At 38.1% G+C, this 25,145-nt stretch overlaps 1 protein-coding gene across 1 annotated transcript in view; it reads left to right on the forward strand.

Moving 5' to 3' along the window:
• Nucleotides 1-25,145, forward strand: part of PARD3 (par-3 family cell polarity regulator) — a 519,789-nt gene that overhangs the window by 363,063 nt on the left and 131,581 nt on the right. Inside the window, exons 19-20 of the mRNA XM_026068529.1 lie at nucleotides 6,150-6,377; nucleotides 12,254-12,470. Coding sequence (XP_025924314.1) covers nucleotides 6,150-6,377; nucleotides 12,254-12,470 — 445 coding nt within the window. The remainder of the gene's footprint in view (nucleotides 1-6,149; nucleotides 6,378-12,253; nucleotides 12,471-25,145) is intronic.

The raw sequence follows: 25,145 nt of genomic DNA on the forward strand, positions 1-25,145 counted from the left end.
CAAACTCTAATGTACAGAGGGATGAAGTAGAAGAGCTGCATGTTTGGCTATTACGGCGTTAACCACATGCTTGAAAATAGTTATTTTAATTCCAAAACTGCTATCTTTGCATTAAGTGGTCATCAGATACGTATTGTGAGTTGAGTTGAAGGTTATTAGTGCACGTTGATTTGCCTTTGGAATTAAAACCCAAGCATCACCGCAAAACAAAAGAATATGTAAATAGAATCTTTTCCACACACCATAGATTGTTACATGTTTCACACAATGATAATGAGAAATAGCTTTCAAAGCATATTTTTATTAGTAATTAAAATAATGCACCAGCTGTGATTATGAACCTTTATGATTTATTAATATAAGTTAGCTTTTGACCCTTGGAATGCTATTTTAATTAGGCTAGATCCAGAGGACACCAAAACATTACTTAGCTCTAATTAGGAACAATTCACCTTTTTAACCTGAAAATATTATTTATTTTATCATGATTTGGGGAGTAGGGTATTCGATGCAGAATTTATGATTAATGGTTCACAACTGCTTGTGTTTAACCACATTTTACAACATGTGTAAGAACACTGAGGAGCTATAACTAATCAATTGAAAAAATAATTTTTTTATTAAACTAGCTTAGAACTTCCAGTCTTAAAATCTTGCAGAATATGGCCACAGACTTGCAGCTTCACAAACTGAGTACACGAAATTAAAACGTATGAATGTCTTGAAAAGATTAGAGCCATCAGGGCTTGAATGTATGAACTGTGGTAATGGTTATGGAAAGAAACACTGCTTGGGAGCTCCCTTAACCACTGAGTACTATTCACACAAAAGGAAGCTACAGACTAGACTAAAATTTATTGTAAATTATTTTTCATTTTCTTATTGGTCTGCTTATTGGGATGGGATGGAACTAGAATGATGTAAAATAAAAAAATATGATGCTTAGATTTAAAAGTGCATAGTGCTTTTGGTAGTATTTATAGAATATAGTTTTTCTATATGTGTAACACCTGGATTAAATTCCATAAAGAGACAAGTCAGACAGCTTGGGTTAAAGAGTATGACCGTAACCATCTGGACAAAGCAGTTACATATTTTGTGTGCAGCAAGCTCAGTGGCTGGAAAAAAGGAAAACACCTTTTACTGTACTTTTATTTTATTTATCTTGCATGCTTTTAACCAGGTTTTGTATATAAACACTGGCTTTCTCCCATTACTGAAGATGAATGGGGTTGTTAAACAAACCACTTACTGTATTTTGGCTTAAAAATTGTCTGCTCGTAAGAAAAAAAATGCTTCAAATGTGTAGTGAGATATGTTTTAATGAACTCTAGAAACCAGAAAATTTCAGCATATATTTACTTTAGGAAAAGTAAAAACAAACTCTGTTATAGTCGAAGTTCAGCTTAATAATACTGGCTGAAGAGGAAAGTGTAGATCTCACCAGCACCAGCTACTATAATAGATTTTTAATTATTTTTCTTTCTACAGTTCACTTGAACTGCCTAATCCTTGCAGTGTTTACAGTTCATTCGAGAGGTTAGAAGTATATTCAGTAGCAATTGAGCATGGCTTATTTATTGACTCTTAAGCATATTATAGTTCTATCTGTTTTTGTTTTCCCCATGTACACCTTGTAAAAATGCAAAAAAAAGAGTCACAGTGGATTTATTTAAATTATTTATTTATTTTACATTTATTTCATTTTAAAATAATCTCAGTTTTATGAAATGGAAGCAAAACTAAACTGTTTTTRATAGCAGATGCAGTTGCTTGCTCTATTCCTCTCCCACCCCCCTGCCCAACCATAATGTTGCTCCATTATTGTATGAATTGAACTAGAAATAGAAGAATTTATCAAATCTACTGGCACAGATGTTAAGATAAAATGGATTGACTCACTGCTTATGTCTTTTAAGAATGTGTTTTGAAAGCAGACTGTGCCTTTGCGAAAGTGGGCTGGTCTAACAGAGACAGAAGTTTTTGATGCAAGTGACTGCTGGCATTTAACATGAGAGTTAATAAAAATTATGTTTCAGTTGAAACTAATATAAAAATTATGTGTCTTTAAATTCCAGGTGACTGTTTCATAGTTTCTTTGAGGTTAGGAGCTGAAGAGTAAGCTTTTTTCTTAGCATTGATTCTAGTTTAGATGTACGCATTTACAATTACAAGAAAAACTTTCTTAAAGGAAGAAAATCATCATTTTAAATCGTTTAAAAGAAAGTGCAATGAAAAATTTGTTTTGCAGCTTTTAAAAGTAGTCACTTGTAAAGGAAACATCATGCATCCTTTGACTACACGCTTTTTGCCTTTGCAAATGGCCCGAGCGACCCTGTGGCACAGCGTGAATACTCAACGCGTGGGACTAGAGCAGGGGAAGCCCGTGAGCGGTTAGCCAGAGCCAGCACAGCAGAGCACCCGGCGGCTCGGCGCGGGGCTGCGCGTGGCGGCCGTGTCCCCGCGCCGCGCGTGCTGCGGAGGAGCGTGGTCGCGGCGGCGCGTGCGGGGGGCTGACGCGCACGCGCCGGTGCAGGCGTGCTTGAGCGCAGGTGGCTGCATGGTCTGGAAAGCCAGGTTGGCCGCTGTCCCCACTGAGCTGCCGGCCGGGGAGTGATTTGGGGTCTGATGTAGGGAGCGGGGTGCATGCGCGGGGGGTGCTGGGGTCTGTGCTGCATCGGGTGGCGTAAGCGTATTGCGGAGCTCTGATACGAAGCCCGTGGGAGACGGGTACGGGTAGGCGGCATGGAGAGTGGAGCCGTGTGGCTGCACAGGCAAGCAGGGTGTGCCGGGAGGCTGCGCCCGTCAGGCGTTTTGCAGGAGCAGTATTGCTGCGTTGCAGGTGGCTGGATCTACCTCAAAGGATATTTGTTAATAAAAATGCTGGAAAAGAAAATTCTGATAAACTTCAAATTTTAAAAAACGATAAAAGAATCCCTTTCATCCCTCAGTCATATACAGATGCTTTAGGAAGATGTCTCTTTTTTATTTTTCTTTTAAATTCAGATGTCGAAATAGAAGTAGAACTCATTCTGAATAGATAACATTTCTGATGATTACTGCTAGCGCTGTGAAGTCCAGGAGAAAATGCTGACATTTTTGTATTTAGAAAACAAGATTTTGATGTGACTCATAAATTTTAAATAGAATTCATTTTAAAGAAAGTTTTCAGTTTCTTACAGATTATGGGTAAACAACTCACTTTCTGGCTGGTGAATTCTAGTCATAAAGTCTGAACTCACTCAATTTACAGGGAGGCTTAACCATACATTTTGAAAATAGTAGCCTTGCTATGAAGTGGCCATAGAAATAGTGAAGGTATTAAAATATACATGGCTTTATGATCGCAGTTTTTAAACTGCTTGTGAAAGGACATTTCCCTCTTTCAAATTCTGCAACCTGTCCACATTTGCGTTCATGACCACCCAAGTTCAATAAATACTCCTATCATTTCTGTAGTCCATTATTAGTTTTACAGTACTCATGGAACATTAGGTCATATCCCATCTAGCTTCTCCTTTGGGAAAGCACAACTTACATAAATATTGTTCTCGCAAAGATCTGTGTTGGGTAGCAGGAAATGGAATTTTTTAATGTCCTTTATGAGCATAAATGGGCACGTAAATGCTTGCTTTATAATTACTGTTTACAAAAAGAGCCATTCAGTAATTAGGAAAAGATATATAAGCATTTCATTTAGAAGACTGCAAAGCAGAATCTGGAATAAGGAAGTTTACAGTAAGTTGCCATGTAAGAGGATACTCTTTCCTTTTGTATATAAAATTAAATCTGTCAAACAGCTGGTTTATATATGATTTCTTGTCTTTTTTTCCTTTCAAAATGTGTGTTCCTTTTTTTTCCCCTGTCTCATGGACTGTTTTTAACAAAATATAAATATTGAAAATTAAAAAATAAAATCAAATTTGTTTTACTGCAGGCATTAGTGGAGGGATAGCAAATTTTCATATGTGCTAGAGAATGGACAGTTTTGTAGAGCGCTGGCTCTGTTGGAGTTATTTTACTTGGTAAAGAGAGAGAGCGGTATGTAAAAGCACTTGCATTAAACTTCAGCCCATGCTCAAGGGTTTGGTGAGGCTGGCGTGGAGGTTGTTTGCACAGCTGGGAAGTCACCAACCTCCCTTGTCCCAGCTGGCTGCTCTTGTTCACCCCCGCAGCTGTGCGGTGCCGCTGGCTCTCCTCGTGACCCTCGTCCCTCCACCAAAATCGGGTTGGGAGTGAGCGGGTAACTACTGGGAGAGGTGAATTCATCAAGAGAACATTTCTAATATGTTGGGGGGTGTTTATTTCCAGCTGAGGGTCCAAACAGCAGGACTGTAGACCTCTGGCTGAACCAGACCGCAGGATTCGTATAGACCTGTGAAAGAACTTTGTTTTGTTTTGTTTCTATTTACAAATTCATCTTATCAGTAGGGCAGTGAAACGGGAATACTTTGACAGCTGCTGTTTGACTTTATTCAATCTGAAGGATTTCAGTTCAACTTAATTTCTCAGAATTTTAAAAGCTGAGTGGAAAATGAAAGCCGTTGCTGCCCTGCTCTGTGTCATAGCAAGCTAGCAAATGCCACGAAGACTTGCCATGCTGCTCTCCTGCATCCCTCCTGCAGGTCTGGCAACCCCCTTCCCCCCACCCGGTACTGAGTGAGGAGAGGAACTGGGTTTAGCAGCATATATTTCTTCCATTTTACATAGCTTTGCTAGAGAACTGTCTCTCTTTCCCCTTCTAACATTGACCAGAATAGGAATCGACTCCAGAAGAGGAGCAGCTTTATATTATTCTGATAAAGATACCTAACAACAATAAAACTCCTTTTTTGCATTATTCACAGCCGACCTTGCTTATAAAACTATTGCTTAATGGTTTGGTGTTTTTGAGGGTTCTGGTCTTGGCTCTGTCTCTCTGTAAGATGAGGTAGCAATATCAGCTGAGGAAAGTAACTGCACCTTACCTGGGACTGCCATGGTGTCACAGCACCCTTCTGGGTTCAGGTAGAGGAAAAAGAGGGTTTTCCCTGTTCTAGGTGAGGCCTCTGTTCTTCTAACTTCAGCAAATTTGGCTATGATGATGTTGTCCCACCTCATCTCTCTCTCCAGCCACAGTTTTGTCTATCAAATCCTATGGAAAATCTGGCCAAGAGCACTCTGAAGTTTAGAACAAAATCACTTCAAATAAATGCAGTGAATTTGTTTGCCTGGAATCTCTCTCCCAGTTTTAACTATAATGTGAGATCTAATTGTGTACTTGGGTGCCAATTTACACTGTCAGTGTGTGTATCTAACTACAGAGGCTCGACACCTAGTCCGCAAAACTGAGCAGGGAAGTCTGGATAGGGAAAGGGTTTTGTGGGATACCGCCTAGGGCTTTCTTGGCACGCCTCTGAACATACTGCAGTGATAAGGACTGCCTTCAGCTCCAGCTGTAGTGCTGCCCACACGTTGACGTGGTACCTGCCAGAACTGTATTTCTTTTCCAGCTGGATAACTGGTATTGTAATTAGGTTCTTGCTACAGATTTTTTTTTTATACAAATTTACAAAATCCCAGCAAGTCAACTGATATTTCTCAGAAGCATTTCATTATGAAATTGTTAGCTATTTGAAGCAAGTGTTTAAAACTCAGCTAAAACCAAACAACCTACTCCTTGATTCTAGAAATCATGCTGCTTCACATGAATGTTACCCTGAACACAACAGGATTCGTATCCACAATACATTCACACCTTGTGCATCACTTGCAAGTACCTATGAAATTTTCTGTTCGAAACAAAAATAATTATTTTGATTGCCAGTTATATATGTATCTCTGTTGTTTTATCAGTGGTATTTTTAAAGCCCAATGATTACTTTATCATTCAAATTGTTAAAATAATAGTAATAGATTTTGGTATCTTTTCACTGATTTGAAAAGCCAGACATTGCTGACGTTGTCAGTTTTGTTGACTATGACTTGACATACTCATTCACTTCCGAGACCAACAAATCTGCATAGTATTCCCTACAGATTATTGAGAGATGACGTGAATAATGTTAAATGTGTCCCCAAAGACTTTCACGATGGATATGCATAATCAAGCATGCACTTTTCCATACTAATTCTAATTACTTTTTTTTCTTTTTCCCTAAATCACTAAGGTTCCCCAACCAGAGATGTGGGGCCTTCATTAGGTCTGAAGAAATCCAGCTCATTAGAAAGCCTGCAGACGGCTGTTGCTGAGGTGACTTTGAATGGTGATATTCCCTTCCACCGCCCGCGCCCGCGAATAATCCGAGGACGTGGCTGCAATGAAAGCTTCAGAGCTGCAATAGACAAATCATATGATAAACCCGTAGCAGATGATGATGATGAAGGCATGGAAACTTGTAAGTAAGCTATTGCTGTACATAAAGAATTTTAATGCAGATTAATTCCTTAGAAGGTAACTAAAAGTAGTAGAAAATAATTTCAATATTTTAAAAGAATAAAATGAACTTGTCATCAAGTTTATTCAAGCTTTTGTGCTTTGTATGCATTACCAGATTGTAACACTCTGCAGTTTCCTTCCTTCCTAAAATAAGGAAATAAGATTATCAGGAGTGTTTTTATTTAAATTACTTACTATGAAAATTTTCTGTAAGACAGCTCATTAATTTATTAATGTAAATTAGCAAAATTTTTAGGCAGAAAGAAAAAAACCCCCACTGAATTCAGATTAAAAATATGTGTGCATCTACTTTGAAAGAGCACATTTGTAGTGTCTGGGGAATAAAAGAAATCACTGTCCTTTAATTAGAATGAGTAAGGCTGGCAGATCTAATAAAATATAAAGTTAATGATCAGCTATTACCCACCCTAATGGGCATTCATTTACATTTTCAGTTCTTTAACCCCAAGTATGACCCAACATATGGAGAATGTCATTAACATAAAAGAATCACTTCAAAGCTAACCTTATCATTATTGAACTATGTAAGAATGGGCTCGTAAAATGACAACTCATATTGAATGAAAATAGTATGAATGGTAAATTACCTCAATCAGGGGTTGTATTAAAATTATTGAATTTTTAACCTTCATGTTGTACTACTTTCAACTTGTCACACACCAGCAGATTTTTTTTTTAATCAACCTGCAGCTAGTTACAAGTTTATGAATGAAGATGATGCTGGGAAAGTTTAAGTGGTAAAATATTTAGTCTGAGTGCTAGCAGAAAAAGCTTGAAAGGGATTTTTCCCTCCCTGGTCTTATTTTTTTTATTTTTTAATTTCAGAAAGTCTGTTTCATAGAAGTGTTATTTTCTAATATTCTGTTAAAAGCTTCTTGTGTAATCACCCTTCTTTTATTTTTTGGAACTCTTCGGGCTTTTTTAATCTGCCTGTTTCTAAAAATATTCTGAGACTGAAATGAAGGTCATTTTGCCAGTTACTTTTCTCAAAGATAGTTATGGACAGAATTAATTCTGCTTCGCTTTTCCAGCACCTAGCAATTTCACGCAGCAGTGAGGCTAAATGCTGGCCTGGTGCTGCTGGCTGTCAATCTATTTCTGACCAATAGAAGAACGGGTTTGAGAAAATGTGTAGTGATCTTGATCATTCTCCCCAAATGTGTGCCTATGGTCTTTTGGGACATTTGGGACATGTTCTTCTAAATGGCTTTGTTTGGTGTGAGCCAACTGATAATAATATCCTGTTTTGAGGCATCAGATGTCCAAGGCTTATCCAGAAGTTACAGATGGTTTAACCTCATTTGATCAAAAATATAGCAAAACTGTTGTCATGAAACACTTTTGAGGTGAGTATAGGTTTATGGGATTACTGTAAGGGGTTTTGAGTTTATTGATGCAATGCATAGAGAGTAGCATGAAGAGGGGAAGCCAGACCAAGCCTTCTGGCTGAAATAGAAATGCTACAGGATGAGTCTGTGTGTTAGTCTCTGTGCACAGATGCAGAGGTCTAGCACTGCAAGCTATCTCAGTGTCATGGGAGAGCGTGAGTGGGGTTGTTCTCAAATCTCACAAAATAAAGAAGAGCTGAACAAACTGTGACCAATCAGCCAGGTCTAACTATAGTGAACTTTTTTTTCTTAAAGCTACATAATATGTATAAAACTGCACGTTTTGTTGAAGTTGCATGTGTTTTAATAGATTCCATGTATTACAATAAAACACCCAAGAATGATCCAGAAGCTTGCAGTGCCATGATAATAGAAGCAGGTGAATAGTAAAGCAAATATAGTAAGTTGGTTGGACAAAATTCAGTCCTAGGAACAGCACAGATGCCCTCTGGGTTTTCCCCTTCTCGTGGTGGCTGGTGGAAGCTATGGAGCTGGCCCAGCCCTGTGAGGCCTGGGACCAGAGCAAAATGCCAGATGCTGCGGCCTATGTCTCTGAGAACATGTCTGCATCTGTGTTAAAACTGACAGTAACTGCAGTCTGCTCCATTTTATGTAAATTATATGTGGTCTCAGGTTCCAGAGAATTTGCCAAATGGTGTCTTCAGCTTGGCAAAGTTTGGGCAGCTTTGAATATATAGAAGTTAATTCAACAAGCTGGTGATAATGTAGCTAATGTCTTGCTGCTGCCATAACTACATGGCCTGAGGTTTTTTTTAAATTGTATTTAATTATTCTATAATTGTTAAGAATTAAAATGTGGCTTTCTCTCATTATAAAACCCAGGTAAACATGTTGGTGGTCAATTTTCTGATGCCCATGAGGATGGATTCATTTGTCTTACTTGAAATTTTTCCCCTTTCTCCTCCAAATGTTTCAGTGCTAAGAGTGCTTCTTTCTTCCAGTCAGTGACCCTCTTTGGAGTAGCAAATAGCAGCACTGGTTTATATTTTATAGAGGAATTCTTAACATGTCATCACCTCATATAAGAAAGCCATAAAAATACGGGTAGCGTATGTGTCAAAGGGGCTGACTGTCTCTTTTGAATGTGCTAGCTGTCCTTGGCATGACGTGTGATTCAAATTGCTAAATGTAGGGTGAAAATCAGATAGCAATGTCCACTTTTGGGAAAACATTTTACGTGTTTGAGAAGATGCATCTGAGTTGTAATGGCTGTAATGAGGTAACGCTTGTGGAAAGGTGTGGGTATTTAGCTTTTACAGATCATTTTTCCTGATTTTTTTTTCCTTAATATTTGAAATAGCTGAGTGGAAGCCAAATGTTTATCTTTAGTGTGTTGAATGAGAACAACGCATTTGAATTGGAGCAGTCGGCAAAGCTTTCTAATCTTTTGCTGAATCTTAATTGCTAGAATCTACAGCTGTATTAAATATCACAATAAGAGGCCTAGAAGCTTAGTGGCAAAATAGCTTCACATTAAGTAGCTTTGATTCCTCATGTGCATCTTTTTCATTTTATGGCCTAATTAGGAGAATAGCTTCATAATACCTGTTTCTGTACTTCTCTTTAGTACAGTTTGGTTCATGAAATGACACTAGTTTTCAGCTTTAATGGATGTTTAAAGTATACCTCAATTTAATTTTTTGGCTTCAGTGTCCTGGAAGGGGAGTAGGAGGGTGCAGGAAAGGAGGCAAACAACAGCCATGAAACAAATCCATTCTGCATTTTGCAGTAACCTACTGCCATTACTGCAACTTAGCAAAAATGAGAAGTTTCATTTGTAGCCTGGGCTTGAATTTTAATTGGGCAACATTTGCATTTGTTCTAAACACTAGTAATTAGGTGTATGTTAACTTCAGAAGGATTGTGCTGCATAAAAGTGAAACAAGTTTCTTCATGTTGTGCCTTTTTAAGAAAATTGAAAATCTGTTTACTCTAGTAGAGAGGCCAGCATTTACTCCAGGAGAACAGGCATCCTAATTTGCAGGGTTCATTCTGCGCTAAGGAGTTAACTGTTGGCGAGCTGTGTGTGATGGACAAATATTTATTACAGCACAATTGTGGAAAGGAGGCAATATTATTTCCATGGAATATGCAAAATAAATAAGAAAGGAGGAAGCGTTGTTATGACAAGTTGTTCAGCAACTCAGCATAGCACAATACACTTAGTACATATTTAGGATTAATTTAATGTATTGTCATTTTGAATATGAACCACCATAGGTCAAAATTCGTTCATCTTTCAAATTCTAGCAATGAAGTACAAAAAAAACATTTGACTAAGAAATTGCCAAATTTTTAGCGCCTTTTTTTTTTCTTTTTACTAATTATATTCATTTGCAGGCACAATTGTTTAAATGTCTAGTTGGTTTTAACTGGAACAGATTGTAGCTATAAATTAGCATGCAAAAAACCAGACTCTCTGTTCAAATGTGGTTTTCCACTACTCTTAATAATAATTAAATATCATCTGGAACTTTTAGAGACATTGTCACTGAAAAAAAAAATACAAGTACAGCTAGTATAGAAGTATACAGAGGAGAGTCACCATTTAGTTTTCTAAAATACAATTATCTGAATATTAAAACTGTGCCTGCAATTGAGAAACGTCATCATCTGCTTAACTCATAGCAGTTCTGACGATAAATTAACAGCATGAATTGCCAGGACCCTTCATTTTTTTTCTGATGGCTTGTGCTTCAGAGTACTAGTTAAGATTCAAAAATAGGTGTTAATGCTGAGATTTATCTGACATGGTATGTTGTTCTTGAAATATGTTTATGTGATCTTCCAGAGTTGGAGAATATTTGCAGAAGTCGTGGGACACTTGGTGAATAAGTACAGTCTGAGTCTATTGGACAGGTCTGTGTATTGTAATATGAAAGAATAAACAGTTCAGTATCTTGCAGGCAAGTATACGACACAGTGAAGAGAGAATATTGAATGGCTTTCAGTGAATGATCTGTAGATCTTTCAGGTTCAGTGAATTATTTGGAAGGTGAATACGAAAGATGACTAAGAAAAGCAAGTTTCAATACTATACAGCAATCTACATATGGGAAAGTTCTAAAGAAGTACGCATTTCCATTGGTTGTAGAAAAGTCGTTGAGGTCTACAGATAGGTAACAATATTAAAAAAAAAAAAAAGAAAAAAAAAAGGAAACTATAGGATAAGATAAAAAATGTTTCTTTTTCTCTTTCTATAAGCCATGGCCATTTCCAAATCCTACTGAGTGCAAAAAGTTGATTTTTTGTTTCTTTTCCATACACTCCATATATATAAAGCAAAACCATATTTTTTTTTGCCATCTACTGCCAGAGGTTGTGTGGCGCCTATACATTCGTTACAGCTACAGGAGTGATGCAAGGTATCGCCTGTTTTGCTAATTGCTGCTTTGTGCTGTCTGTAGGAGCAATGGGAGATGGCCTAGCCCTACTTTTAATGTGATGATATAAGATGTTAGAGCTCTTGGGAGATCACAGCTTCACCAGCCATGCAGTATAACTTTTGGACTTGGCTTTAAACTAAGTCAAAATAATGGCAGGATTCTGACTCATGAGCTTGAAATATGTTATTTCTTTCTCACTAAAGTGTTGGGAGAGTTTTCAGTTTCTGAATGTTTTTATTTCTCTTAGTCACTTTTGTTTCAGACTTTCTGAAATATATGTGTCCCATTAAAGCTAACCTTGTCTGAGCTTTGGTCTTGGATTAGAAGCAGAGAAGAAACACATTATCTGCTCTTAAAAGATTTTACTTGTCCACTGGATAGTATCCTCACACCTAAGCCTCTAAGGTTGTATTATCTCAATCAGTGTTACTGCTTTGGAAGAATAAAAACCATGATACATGATGAAGTTTGTACTGCTTCAGGCAATGAAGTAGTGCAAAAAAAAATCATTGTGGTACTTGCAGCAGAAGAAAAAGTCTGTTAAGGCTTGTATTGAGGGTTAGCAGTCCTTAATGACTTTTATATTTCAATGAGAGTGTTACTCAGAGTTTACTGACTGGGTGTGCTGCACTGCTGCTGTTTCTTGCAAGCATTCCTAAAACTCTGCTTAACTGATTTAACTACTGAAATGAAGGGGCCAATTAGCATCACTTTACTAATCCTCTTTATTAACCCATACATTATTCACAGTACACACAAAGTACAAATCATGCTTTGCAGAGTGTTTTGGAAAGGTGAGTTCCTTGCTTTGGAGATTTTAAGCCTCATAATAGACACGAACTTTTTAGGAAAGCCCAAAATGAGCAGATGCTGATTTTGAAAAAGGACATGAGTTTTTTGTTATTATGCCTATATCCTGCTTCAAAATATATTCTGCAGTGTACTAAAAAAAACCCTCCTTTGTTATTTCTGTTATATGTTATCCGCATCCACTGATGTGTCTTAATTTATGCTTTCAGTGGAGGAAGACACAGAAGAAAGCTCAAGATCTGGTAGAGAGTCTGTGTCCACAGCAAGTGACCAGCCATCCCACTCCTTGGAGAGGCAGATGAATGGAAGCCAGGATAAAGGTGACAGAAGAAAGTCTGGGAAGGAAAAGAAGAAAGATCGAGATAAAGAGAAGGAGAAAATTAAGGCAAAGAAAGGAATGCTGAAAGGCTTAGGAGACATGTTCAGGTAGGTGCTTTGTAATCAAACATAAGAATTAATTATAAAATGAAGCTTCATGTTTTAGTTGCTCATTTATATTGTGACCATTTCCTGAGGCCATATTTTACTATACAAATATGTACGCAATGTATATAGGCTCATCTCTCATAATTTGTAAGTTTATTGGTAGTGTCATGTGAAGGAAGCAGCTCAGAATGGAAGGGAAGCAGTTGGCTAGTAGGCTGAAAGAGCTGCAAGGGAAAAACAAGTTTTAAGCATTCAAGCTGCCTGGTCTTGGAAAGAGCCTTTGGTGATGTCCAAGTAGTGCATGTATGCCTTGACAGATCAAACATTTTTGTTTTTTGTTTTCCTCTTATACTGTGCTGTTCCTAATCTCCTACCCAAAACTTGTGTGTTATTAAATCAGGCTTTTTCTTTGCTTTACTATTATGTCCGTTTGCTGCTATGGAGGCATTATGGGAAAGAGACGAATCAGTTTGAAATTGAAAAACAGCATGCTCATCTCCAGGAAAATAGAATCTAAATAAGGTTACGTGCTCTCAGAACCTGCAGGCTGGCGAAAGATTTTTTTTTTTCAAGCTGCAAAAGATTGGCGAAAGACCTGCTTGTACGGATTTTTTTGGAAATGACTTAAATGTTCTGAAAGGAGCAGACTGCTGAGGGACACCCTGCTGCTCCGAGTACATGGTGAAACATGACAAACACGTTTGGTCACTTGTGGAGTGGGGTGAGACAGTAAGAAAATTGGTCTTTATTTTAGCTAGCTACGGTAAATAAATATATTTCCAAGACAAAATAGTATCCAGACACTGTTTGTTTTCTTTCATATATGCGGTGGTTCATTATTTAAATTTGAAGTGAGATATTAGTATCATTTTAAAGATTTATTAACAGTGATTCTGCACTGAAAGCATGTAAGTGGAGCTTCATTTAACTTATTTCCTGTTATATTCTTTATCCTGTAAAACATTAATTGAAATTAGGTCGTTGCTGGTAGCTTCTCAAGAGTTATTCAGTGTCTGTGAATCATATTGCAAAATTTGTTACCTTTATATTTTAAAAAGTTAGAAAATATTGGTTCTATTTAGAAAATGCAAAATAATGTCAGGTTGTTAGGCTGTATGTGCTACGGAATACCAAAATAAAAGAGAGTCCTGCACTTCAGATACCAGGAAAGTGCTTCAACCTGGTCAGACATAAGTCCCACAGCAGCATCCTCATCTTCTGTGTGTTTGCCTGCCTAAATTGAAGTGGAGAGTTTTGCCGTCAGTTAAAATCTTAGAATTTGAGCCTGGGATCTTCATTAAACTGTTCTGTAAGATGTAAACTCCCACAAAATTGGAGTGGAGAGTTGCACTGAAAACTCAATCCCAACATCATTCACTTGAATAGAGGCTTAGAAATATGAAATGCAGAAAGATCTTTCCTTCAATCTTAGCTATTTTTCTACAGCTCCGTTTCACGATTCTTTACTTCTGGTATAAATGGCTATCACAATAGAGATGACAGGCAAAACTGAGGCAAATTATACGTGCTAAATTCTGTGGAATGTAAGTAATTTATTGGGTAAAATGAGTGCTATTTCTTGAGTTGCAGTATGACATAGTATCTACAAAGTTGAGCAGCTCCTTGGTCCTCAATTTCCTCCTGTGTAACATTCCCAGTACCCAGAGGTCCTGTGAGATAGCTTCTTTCTCCTGCAAGTTTTGATACACAGACAAAGTCGGCAGAGTCCTATCCAAGTAAAGAAGACTTCATGTTCCAGAGAGCTGGGTTGATTCAGGCTCTTCCGTTGTTTTCTGCCTTCCAGCACTAGAGCCTGATGTCTAATATTCCCACATAGTTTTGGAAGCTTTAGATGGCAACAAGTGCAAAAGTGGAAATTAATACCATTTTTAATCAGGCACTCCCAGCTAAATATAAAGTAACCTTGCTTGTGTAGTCAATATAAGACATCTGGAATCTTTAATTTGAAAACGATAGTAATTTGATGGATCAGAAAATCTGATGATAGCTTTGTTTTTCACTCTTCATAACAGTCAACATTTCCTTGAGTTATTTTTCCCCCAGGACCACTTCTAAGTGAACTCTACTTTCAGTCTCCTCTTCTTAATTAACATGGGAGCAGTGTCGTTGGCATGCAGTTTGACTCCTCCTGGATCTTTAAATTAGCGTGCACCTTGTCAGCCCACCCAAGAGAGGTGCTCCTGGCAAACAGGAAAATGCTGATTGAAGGAATTAAGCATTATGCCTCATTTCCACTCCTTGCTTAGATTTCCTTTGTTGACATGTTTCTCAATAATGTTTGGGAGATGGGTTTTGTTATGTCTGCAAGATAAACTCCTAATTCTGCCTATTACATGCTTTGTTTTACTATAGATCTGACATATTTCATAGATATCAAATAGTTGGTGAAAGAAGTTGTGCGATAAAAAATAATGATGGCAGTAACATTTAAAATTCAAGCCATGATCAAAGCATAATTGGATGTTTTGGTGCTTTGCAACATTGTGATTTCTTTGTAGCTCTTTTTCTTTTCTTCTTTTTCACTTTTTTTCTTCCATTTCAGTGCTCTTAGCTTTAATCTTTCTTCATTAGATTGTATGGGCAAGAACACTTGTGGGATGGAATTACTGTTAACTGACACTTTATTCCAATGTCTATATTTAGCCAAGGGGCTTTTTATTGCCTATATGAAAACTGACAGCTCATAAAATGCAGCCTACATAATGTATAAAAATAAGGTTGCTTGCTGTCAGTTAAAATCATAGGATTTGGTACTGGAATCTTCATTAAACTGTTGTGTAAGATGCAAACTCCCACTAGAGAATCCTAGGTTACATTTATCCTTCAGCATCTATTCATCATTTCCAAGAAATCCCCTGACGATTCAGATAGCACGTTAAAATCATAAGTAAATCTTTTAAATACTTACATTGTTTTACTGCTTTTATCGAACAGAATAAAGAGACTAGACGTGACTGTGAACAAGAACTGTGAAATGCAAGGTGCAGTCTGCAGGGCTCTTGCATGCAGAGCTCCCGTTATTTCCAAAGGACCTTCACTCACACTAGGCTGTGGACAGTCTGAAAGTTCACCCTTCTCACTGTGAAATACATCTGTCTGAGTATGTGTGTATTTCTTTTTTTCAAATTGACATTTTAGGACAGAGCAGACTAATACAAATTTGTCATTTGGCTTAAAAGTCTCTCTTTCTGTACACAGATAAATACAGGGTATAAGTAAACTTAGAAAAGTGTTGAACAAAGGCACTGGTCTTTGGAATAAATGCTGACACATGAGCTTTGGTGCTGCTTGTGGGTGCTGCAGAGCTCGCTTATACCAGAACGTTTTACCTAAAGGGTTGTATCATTCGCATGTCTTTCTTATCCCTTCAATGGCGTCTTGTGCTATATCCTGTGGCTTTAATCACATGTAGGGAAAAGGTGGTGCTGTTCCTCCTTCTCAATTGCTGACATTTAAGGGGTGCCTCGATGGCCACTGCCAGCTGAGGAAAGTTTTTTGGAAGCTGATCTGCTATTCTGCTGGGTTTTGTGTTTTGCTACTAAGAAGCCTTGAATGGACGCATGTTTTGACATAAGAAGATTATAAAAATTGTATGCTTCTCTAAGTGCAATCTAAAATGTATATTTATGCATTTCTAGTTCTGATTTTATTTTTAGTAGAGATTTTGCTGCTTGATAAAATGAACCTGACAAAAACAGTGAGCTGATAAATAAGTCATTGTAGTGCTGCCCAGGAAGAAGGCTTCACGTGTTTCTCACACTGCACCCATCATTAGTGCTGATAGGGATACTTTGGTTTGATGGACTTCTACTTGTGAGATTCTTTGGCATTCCTCTGCTAAGAGGGAAAATTATATATGCCTACTTCTTTTCCCTCCTCTTGGCCCAGTCACATACAGGGTATTTTCATTTATGAAAATGAGGGCTCTCAAAACGTGAAATAGAGAGATATGAAATTGTTCTTAGTTTCTAGATTTCGGTACTCTGCTGTGGTACATCTTACCACTTAAGATCCCTATATTTCATCCATGTTTATTCCCAGGGTACAAGCTTGGATATAGTTCTTAGATGAGTTAATGGATGGTTGAAGTGAGAGATCATAGATGGATGAAGTGGTAGCTCAGCCTCTTCCCCCAGCTTCCTTAAGTCATGTGTAATTTTCTCTGTGATTGCCCTGAGCCATGGTTCTGTTATGCAGTGACTTCACATGACTGTCGCCTTTTTTAGAGTTTATTTTGATCTCAAGGAAGTTGACAGCAAAACTCTCATTGGAGTGTTTATATGGGAGAACTCTCATTTTATAACAAAAGAATCATGTTCAACAAGTGGTCAGTGTCAGGCAAGGATATGACTGAAGAACAACATCTTTTAGAAGAAACTAAACTGTTAATGTGTTGGGATTAAGGACAGAAAAAAAGCAGCTTTAGGTTTCTGTAGTAGAGCAGGCCAAGCTATGCAACCATGTCTTGTTGGAAACACAGTTATTGGAGGGATAGTCACAGCATGATAAGAAAAATGTGCTGAAACAAATAGAAATCAACATGGGGTAAAAATGGATTTGCAAATACAAAAAGATGTGTTTGAGTTTGTGTGCGCAACTGCTGAGGAGAAGTAAAGATGCTGAGAGGACATACCCACTGTGTCCTAACCTTGAGTCTAGGCAAGAAAATACTTCCTTTGGTTTTGGAGGTTTTTATGAAATCAATTTAATGTAATTTTGAAGCAATTGGGGATAAGTAGGTTATATGAAATAAATACATTTTCTACTGTAGAAATTAATATTTCAGTCTCACATAAACCTACCTTTTCAATGGGAAACGTAAGCATTGTGTGTGGAAGTTTGTGGAACAAGACAATATGCTTAAGATTAATCAGTGCCTCGGTCTTTGTAGCATTGGGGACTGTATTTCAAGACCTGGCCTGTAATGTTGAGAGAAATGTAAAGCTGTAATGTACAGAGCCTGATCTTTGATTCGCTCTTTACTGTTGTAGAGTACAGGTGGGTAAATCAATGCACTGGATGGCCAATGTAAATGTAATATTCCCAAATTACCATTAAAATCTAATCCTACAATTACATTTAAAATGATTACTAGGAGCCTTGTAGTATTGTTTCTTCCAGTTCTGAGAGAGGAAATAGATAATTTAGTTTGAAACCTTGTTTAGCTGAAATCAGATATACTGTTGTCTTTTTTTTTCCACCTCCCTTCCCCCCCCCCCCACAGCTGCTTCCAGGGTGCACCGAACATGTCCAGATTCATAAACATATTATTTGTAGCTTTGAATTACACATTTCAACCACATTAGCCATCTGAGACCTCTGACTGGACATTTGGGAGAATAACATACACAGATTACTGCTGCTTGTTGCATGGCTTCCTGCTTGTATTGCCTACTCTGTTTTTCATTTAAGATTTCTCACCGTAATGTCGGTGAAGAGATGAAAAGCAAATCACAAGGGTTATATCATTGATTTAGTAATTACCTTCTTTTTCTTTCATTTAATAACAACCTTCAGACTTTTAAGCAGGCACATGACATAAAGGTGTCTGAGTTGTGTAAAATACTGCTGAAGCATATCCCAGTCAACAAAACGGGCAAATACCTCAGACTCGGTAAAATAAAATCCATGGTCTGATTCTCGTCATTCAGTAGCTTAAGAAGCAGCAATAATGGCATTTTCCTTGGAGAGCATGACTAATAGGACTTTGTATCAGTGAATGACACTTACTGATATATGGACTTAATGGAAAACATGGGAACGAGTTCCAAAACTTAGAAACTTTTTTTAGCGCTTTGTTCGTGGCACAAAATGCAATAAATCTTCAATCTGAGAACAGTGAAAAAGAGGTTAAACACCTGTTTGTCATATCATTTCAAACTTCAAAGATTGTTGCCAGCACCCTGAATTGCACCTGGATCGCTAATACCTGTCTGAGAACGTCACCAGCAGCTTGCCCTGCTTATGGTGAGCGTGCCATCCCAAAAGCTGAGCTGGGCCAGTTCTCAGCTAAATGGAGTTTGGGACATTTGTGCTCTGTTTTTGGCCTGCTCCACTACTATGAGCCAGCTGGCATAACTAAAGTTAGGTCCACTTCTAGGTTCATCTCTTCTGCTACCAGCTAGGAAACATGTGGTCCGCGGGAGTCCTAGACACGGGACGTAAGCATGGTGCCATTTCGCGTTTCAGGGGGAGCCCAGTCCTCTTTCTGGTTGCCAGGTGGACGCTGTTAGTGACCTAGCTCCTTGTTTTACGCTACTCTGGGCTAGTTTGTTCTGATCCGTTTTCAAGTTTCAACCAGCCACCGGGATGCACAGAATCAGAAAAGTCTTTCAAATGGAATCAGCCATGCAGCAAATTGTCACCTTTGATGCAGACAATTATCCAGGACTCTCATAAATGTCTTTCAAAGCACCTTCATATTCTTCACTTCCTTCTTTCCAATTAAAAAGAAATAAGGGCCTGAAGGAGATAAGCTGGATTGAAAATAGCTTTTCTTTTTGGAAAGGCAAGCAACGTACCATTCTCCTTCTCCTCACTTTTTGTATTCCCTGTTTTCTTCTGGTTGCTGTAATCAGTTGTTTTGAGGAAAATTGTGTTCCATTGCTGGCATCCCGAAACCCCAGGCATTACACTTATTTATGACTAAGATGTAACTGGGGGTGGGGATAATAGTTGAATGGCAAATGCTTATTGCTAAACCAAACAACTTCACATAATCTGTCAGGGATTTAAGGAATGCAGCTTCGTTAAGTGGTTAGTAAACTCTGTGACTTTTAAATGAAACACAGAAAGCAATGGTATGCAATTGTGAGAGATGGATTTGAAATGAGAGGTTAACATAATCGTATGTGTCATTCTGACAGGAAACAGTGCTTTCTTATATGTATTCTTAACATTGGATTTTCCCAGAGTAAATCTTGAACTTGTAAATCTGATGGGGGTATGTTGTGTGTTTTTTAATTTGAATAGAATCAGGGCTTTTGTTTCTAACATCCAGAAATAAGTGTCAGGATGACCCATTACTAGAAACGAGTTCATAGTAGCTGCTAACGTATTCTTCCAGTATTCTCCCTTTGCTTGTCAGTGAGTTTAAATAGGGAACCTTTGACATCTACGGCGCAGCATCTGACTGCAAAGCAAGCGCGCGAGGTGCGGAGCGTGACAGCCGAGCCTTCCCAGAGCCTTCCTGACTCTCTCGAACGCTTCTTTTCCAGACCGGGCGTATGAATATAGAATGCAAGTGTCAGGGATGACACCTACTTTATAATCGCCGTAAAGCAAGCCTTTTCACAGAAGGATTTGTTGACAGTTCAGAGATTCAAAGTCAATTTCAGTTTCAGCTTGTGTAGAAATAGGATTTTTTCCCCCACCTGATGTGATAATTGAAGACTACTAACTAGTCAGTGGGTTAGTCCCTAGCAAAGTATGGTAAATAAATACTGTCTGGAGAAGCGAAGGTTCTGTTAGATGAAAAGCTCTGTAAATGATGCTTGTTTCAGTATCTGTTGGAAATATTCTTTGGAGATTTAATTTACTACTGATAGCACTTGTATATTGGTGTACTTTACAGATGCTTTGTTTATAGATCTTACATGTTTAAAGCTGTCTTCTTTGAAAATCTTTCTTAAAAACAGGAATAGGAATGCTTTTCTAGAAGAAAATTATTGCAACTTAATATATTTTTACAGCAGAACATGTCAGAGGCTATTATGTCAAAGTTACCTGAGCCACTTAAGTTGGCAGCTGCAGGAGACATGATCCTTTGCTAAGAGACAGAGCTCCTACTTACTGTTGCATTTCACTTCTCATGAGCAATGATCTGTATTCATGATGCATTGGAAAGCTGATGCCTGTGTTAGGATTTCTGTGTGTCTTATTGTTGTGCAGTGAAATGATAATTAAAGGCAGAGTTATAAAACACTTCAATGAAAATGGCAAAATAGGTATAAGCCAGTATGATTTCTGGAATGGCATCTACAGGGTAACTAGAAATATTCTGTGAACCCCTGAGTTTCCCTGAATGTAATAAGAAAATAGTAGGTAAAAGGCATTTGACTCAGAGGACTTATTTCGGCTTTTAAGTTGTTGTTGGTGGTGTTGTTTTTAACAAAGTCACAAACTAAAAAAAAAAAAAAGAAAATAGAAACAAAAGTTTTATAGAAAGAATAAGACAGAAGGTGATATTGGAAACAAAATGCCCACTGGATGATGTGTGGCTTTCCTCTACTTTGAATCCTTTGATCAGTTCTGGATACCTAAGGGGGGGGGGAGTAGTAAAAAATGAATAGAATTAGAAGCAACTGAACAGATATCAAAAATTAGAATAGTAGACTCATAGAATGATATAGGTTCGAAGGTTCCTCTGTTTAGTCCAACCCCTGCTCACAGCAGGCCAACTTCAACATTTTATCAGGTTGCAGAGGGTCGTGTCCAGCTGAGTTTTGGGTCCATCCAAGGATGGACATTCTGCAGCCTCTCTCAGTAACCATTCCATGGCTTAACCGTAGTCCTCATGAAGAGTATTTGTCCTATGTAAGAGGAAATATGGATAAGATATTTTGAATAATCACTGGTACAAAAAAATCTAAATCAATTAGCATCTACTTATCCTTCATGTGTAACAAAAACATGTGTGTTCAATGAGATTGTCATTCAAAAAGTTTAAATTTTAAGGATTTTCGTGTTGCATAATTATCTGAGGGACTTCCTGCCCTCACACTTCCTTGAACACCAAGCATATAGGAGGTAACACTGCTGAGCATTTGTGCTTGTGACTGCGAGCCACCCAGTGTGTGCTAAGTGTGAAGGGAGAAGTTATCTGTAAGCAGGATATTTTACTGTGTTTCCATGCATCTGCCTTTAAAGCTTCTTGGACTGGCAGCTATTAGGTTACCAAGCTTGACTGGCTGTTCTGAAACCAAATGGCACCTGATGTGATCCACTGAGCTAGAAAACATTATGATTTTCTTTGGAGCTGAGGGAGAAAACCAGATACAGATATCTTTTTACTATTTTACTCTACACCAGAAAATGCCACCTGATTTGCAATTACAAACATAAAATTTGTGTTGCATTAATGCTGGTGTTGTTCATTTTCATCTCAAACCACGGCTGCCAAATAAAACCACTAGAATTTGCAGTTCATGCAGTCACAGAGGAAGGTAATTTATATTGCTTTTGGAGGGGGAGCGGGTGTTATTTTAATTCTTGTCATGTTCAGCAGATTCTATAGAGCTTAACATAAGAAGATAAGAATGCAGTCATAGCAAGCTGAAGTACACCCGTAAGTCCCTGTACCCTAATATCTTGTCTCTGACAGTGGTCAGTAGCAGGTATCAAGGGCAGAGCACTCGAGCAGGGTAGCCATATAGTGCTTCTTCCCTGATCTATTTTCCAGGCATCCAGTGATCTGCAGCTCAAGGATTCCTTGAGACAATGATGGTGCCTTTGTGTTCAGGTAGAAAATATGGTGTGCAGATTGTGTCCTTAGCAATTTATCCTTTTGCTGATAGTTCGATATGTATTTACCTAATTCCTAATGCAGTGTATCATACACAAAATTTTCTTTCGAAGATCGTGTAGTTACCTTTGTATCAAGGGACTGGTTTTACATCACCAGTGTGCAGACCTGATTGGAATGCACTGCAGTAGATCTGACTTGTTATATGTCAGTATTTTATGGCACTCAGGTAAGTATGTTTGCAAAGCAGCTGTAAACCTTTTTGATGTGCAATAACGCTTCAGTAGTTAATGTAGTGTTCTACTGCGTATTAACTTTTACTGATTCTGTGCAAACTTACAATAAGCAGGAGTGCAAGAAAAGGCTGTCAATGTTTGTAAAATAGACCCTGCTGGAATGCATTTATTTCATGAACTAGCTTTACAGTATATGTTTGGGCTAGCTGATGATGGGACTAAGAGTAAATCTTGAAATGTTTGCTGCACCAGAAGATAAATTCATAGTTTCTACAAATTCTAACACCTTTTTCAGGACTTTGTTGATATTAGTCTTGTTGCTCCTAGTCCTAAAAGGAAAAAGAACAGTAGTATGTTTTCATGCAGCTACTGGATGGTCTTAACTGTTTTCAACAAGTATAATAGCATACTAGTCATACGGCTAATTTAAAGGGCTTCTATTATATGTTGAAAGTATGTTGGCAATGCTGAATTGGTAGGGAAATTCCCTGTTAGGAATAATTAGTTCTGCAGTAGATGTATTAATTTTATAGACCTTGCTTTGTCAGGGAGATAGTAAAAATTAAATTTGCAGAAAGTTGGTCCTTATATTATTTGTGGTTGCAATATAGAAATCCCCAGGACTTTGGCAAGTTATTTAAGCTTTCAAGAACAACTGTTTTCTCTTCGAAAAAATGGGATAGTACCTTGTTCTTTGAGTGATTTGATGTCCTGTAGCATTTCCTGCATTGTAGAAATACAACATATTTGTATGCTAAAAACATATGTTATCTACAGCTTCCTAATGCTTGTGATGAGTTTAGTTTGGAAGATGGCTGTGATTTCTGGATGACTGAAAATATATGTAGATTTCCTTTTTCCTGTTATGCTATTTTAGCTAGTACTCAATAAGAAAATATCTAATCAGAAGCAAAGTTTATGGATTAGCTCTGTAAAGTTCTGCAAAAGAGGATTTAATAAAAAACTGCATCGAGAATCTTAGCTGTATCAGCATTTTTGAGTACCACAATAATGAATGTAGTACATTTTTATACCGATTGCAAGTGCTTCTAGCATATTCAACACCAGGTGTGCCAGCAGTATTTAGAATGCAAGTTGAATTGCTATTACGCATTTCAACAGCAACATATCACAAATAAATCTCAAAATATTTCACAATATTTTTATAGATACTATCTTTGTCTTTAACCCATAGTGTTAAAATCCTAAAATTCAGAATGCAGCATACTGCTACAAGCAGGAGTTTCAGATTTGATGTTACAGTTAAAACATTTATTTTCTCTGATGTTGCTGAGCAAGTAATGATACCAGCAGTGTTACCTTCTGTAACTGGTAGGAATCCTGGTGATGTCTGTGGAATTCCCAATATTTTGCTAATTCTGTTTGCCTTTTATGACTGCAAAAGTAAGAAAACCACTTGTGTAAGATAAAAAACTGTGTCGCAGGAGCTGAAGATCTTTGATGTCAAGATTGGGTTTCTTTTAAGTATCAACTGTCTGGTTTTCTCAGTAAAATATAGGCCCAGTCGCACACTTCCTATAGTGTCTGAGCATATAAGAATGAGAACAGAAGTGTTAGTGTTTATGGGCCTGGTCCCAGTCTGAGATCTGCCGTGTTAGGAGCTTATTTACCTTGTGGCTGGAACCTAAACCTCCCACACATCTTTTGCCTTTTGTTAGTACAGCGCAAATCTTGGTTTGTACACATGGTCTGCAGTAACTCTTGGCTCCCAGATTGGCACTGAAATAGCCAGCGGTGTAAATCACTACTGATACAGTTATTTCAACTGGAGTTACCATGAGGGCAGCTCAAGCTCTGACTCCCAGCAGCTCCAGGATGCTGGGAGTCTCCTGGGCTCAAGGTGGCTCTGGGCAAACCCTGGGCCAGCTGCTGCGGGGACTGTCTGCCAAATCCACTTCCCCATGATGACCCACCTGCGTCTCGCTGCATCCACTCCGCAGAGAGGTTTTGTTCCCTTGGTGCTGCTGCAATGCAAAATCTCAGTCTTCATTTTCCACTCAGAAGATGCTGCATGAACTAAATTTTTGTGCTGTGGGGCAGGATGTCAGCTGATAGTACAGACATAACTGTGTGAAGTCAACAGCAGCATAGTAATTTATACCAACCAGAGGCTTGGCTCAGGCTGGGCCCTATGATTTAATCCCGTTTATAAATTTTAAAACACATTGTAGCTTTTATTCTTTGTCCTCTGTTTTTATGACAATGTAGATTCAGGGGCATTCAATGTAACTTAATTTAGTTGTGCTCCAGAGCACCTTGTAAAAGTATCCCATCAGCAGTATTTTTAATAGTTTTTCAATTAAAGTTTATTTTTTTTATCCCCAAAGAGACTTAAGTGACACAGTGGAACCCAGAATGAGACAGGAAATTCTAAAATGCAACCTGCAGCCGCCTTCGCTCAGGTATCGCGGCTCAGCAAGGGGAACTGGCTTTCTCTGATGTTGACATCCTCTACGGGTACAACAGCAGCTGCGCATATGTCCAGGGATTTGGGGGGGTTTTGGTTAGACGTGTCCCTCGGGCTCCTGGAATATTGTCTGTTTTTCTCTGTTGGAAAATGTTCGTGCCTTCCTTACCTCCTAGTGAGTGTAAATATGTGAATGAGACTGAAGATATAACGACACATCACATCTTGCTTAATTTACCCTACAGAAGTTATTTTCTAGGTAATGTATATCAACAAAGATTTTCAGTAATTGACAGAAAAAGTGCTGACTGACATATTAACTTCTCTAGATAATGAGATCTGTAGGGAAGTTTTAATCTTTGGAAGGTTCCAGATGAACTGTCAGTAGTTTTATTAACTTTTTGTGTATCTGTGTTAACATCTGCAGATTTTCTACAGTTTAATTGCAAGGCTGTGAGACTCAGTAATGTTACTGCAGTTTCCCGGTTTAACTAGCCAGTGTGTAACATTTGAGTCCTCATTTCTTT

This window comes from Apteryx rowi, unplaced genomic scaffold (genome assembly GCF_003343035.1).
Source record: "Apteryx rowi isolate R43461 unplaced genomic scaffold, aptRow1 scaffold_274, whole genome shotgun sequence".
Classification (NCBI taxonomy): Eukaryota; Metazoa; Chordata; class Aves; order Apterygiformes; family Apterygidae; genus Apteryx; species Apteryx rowi.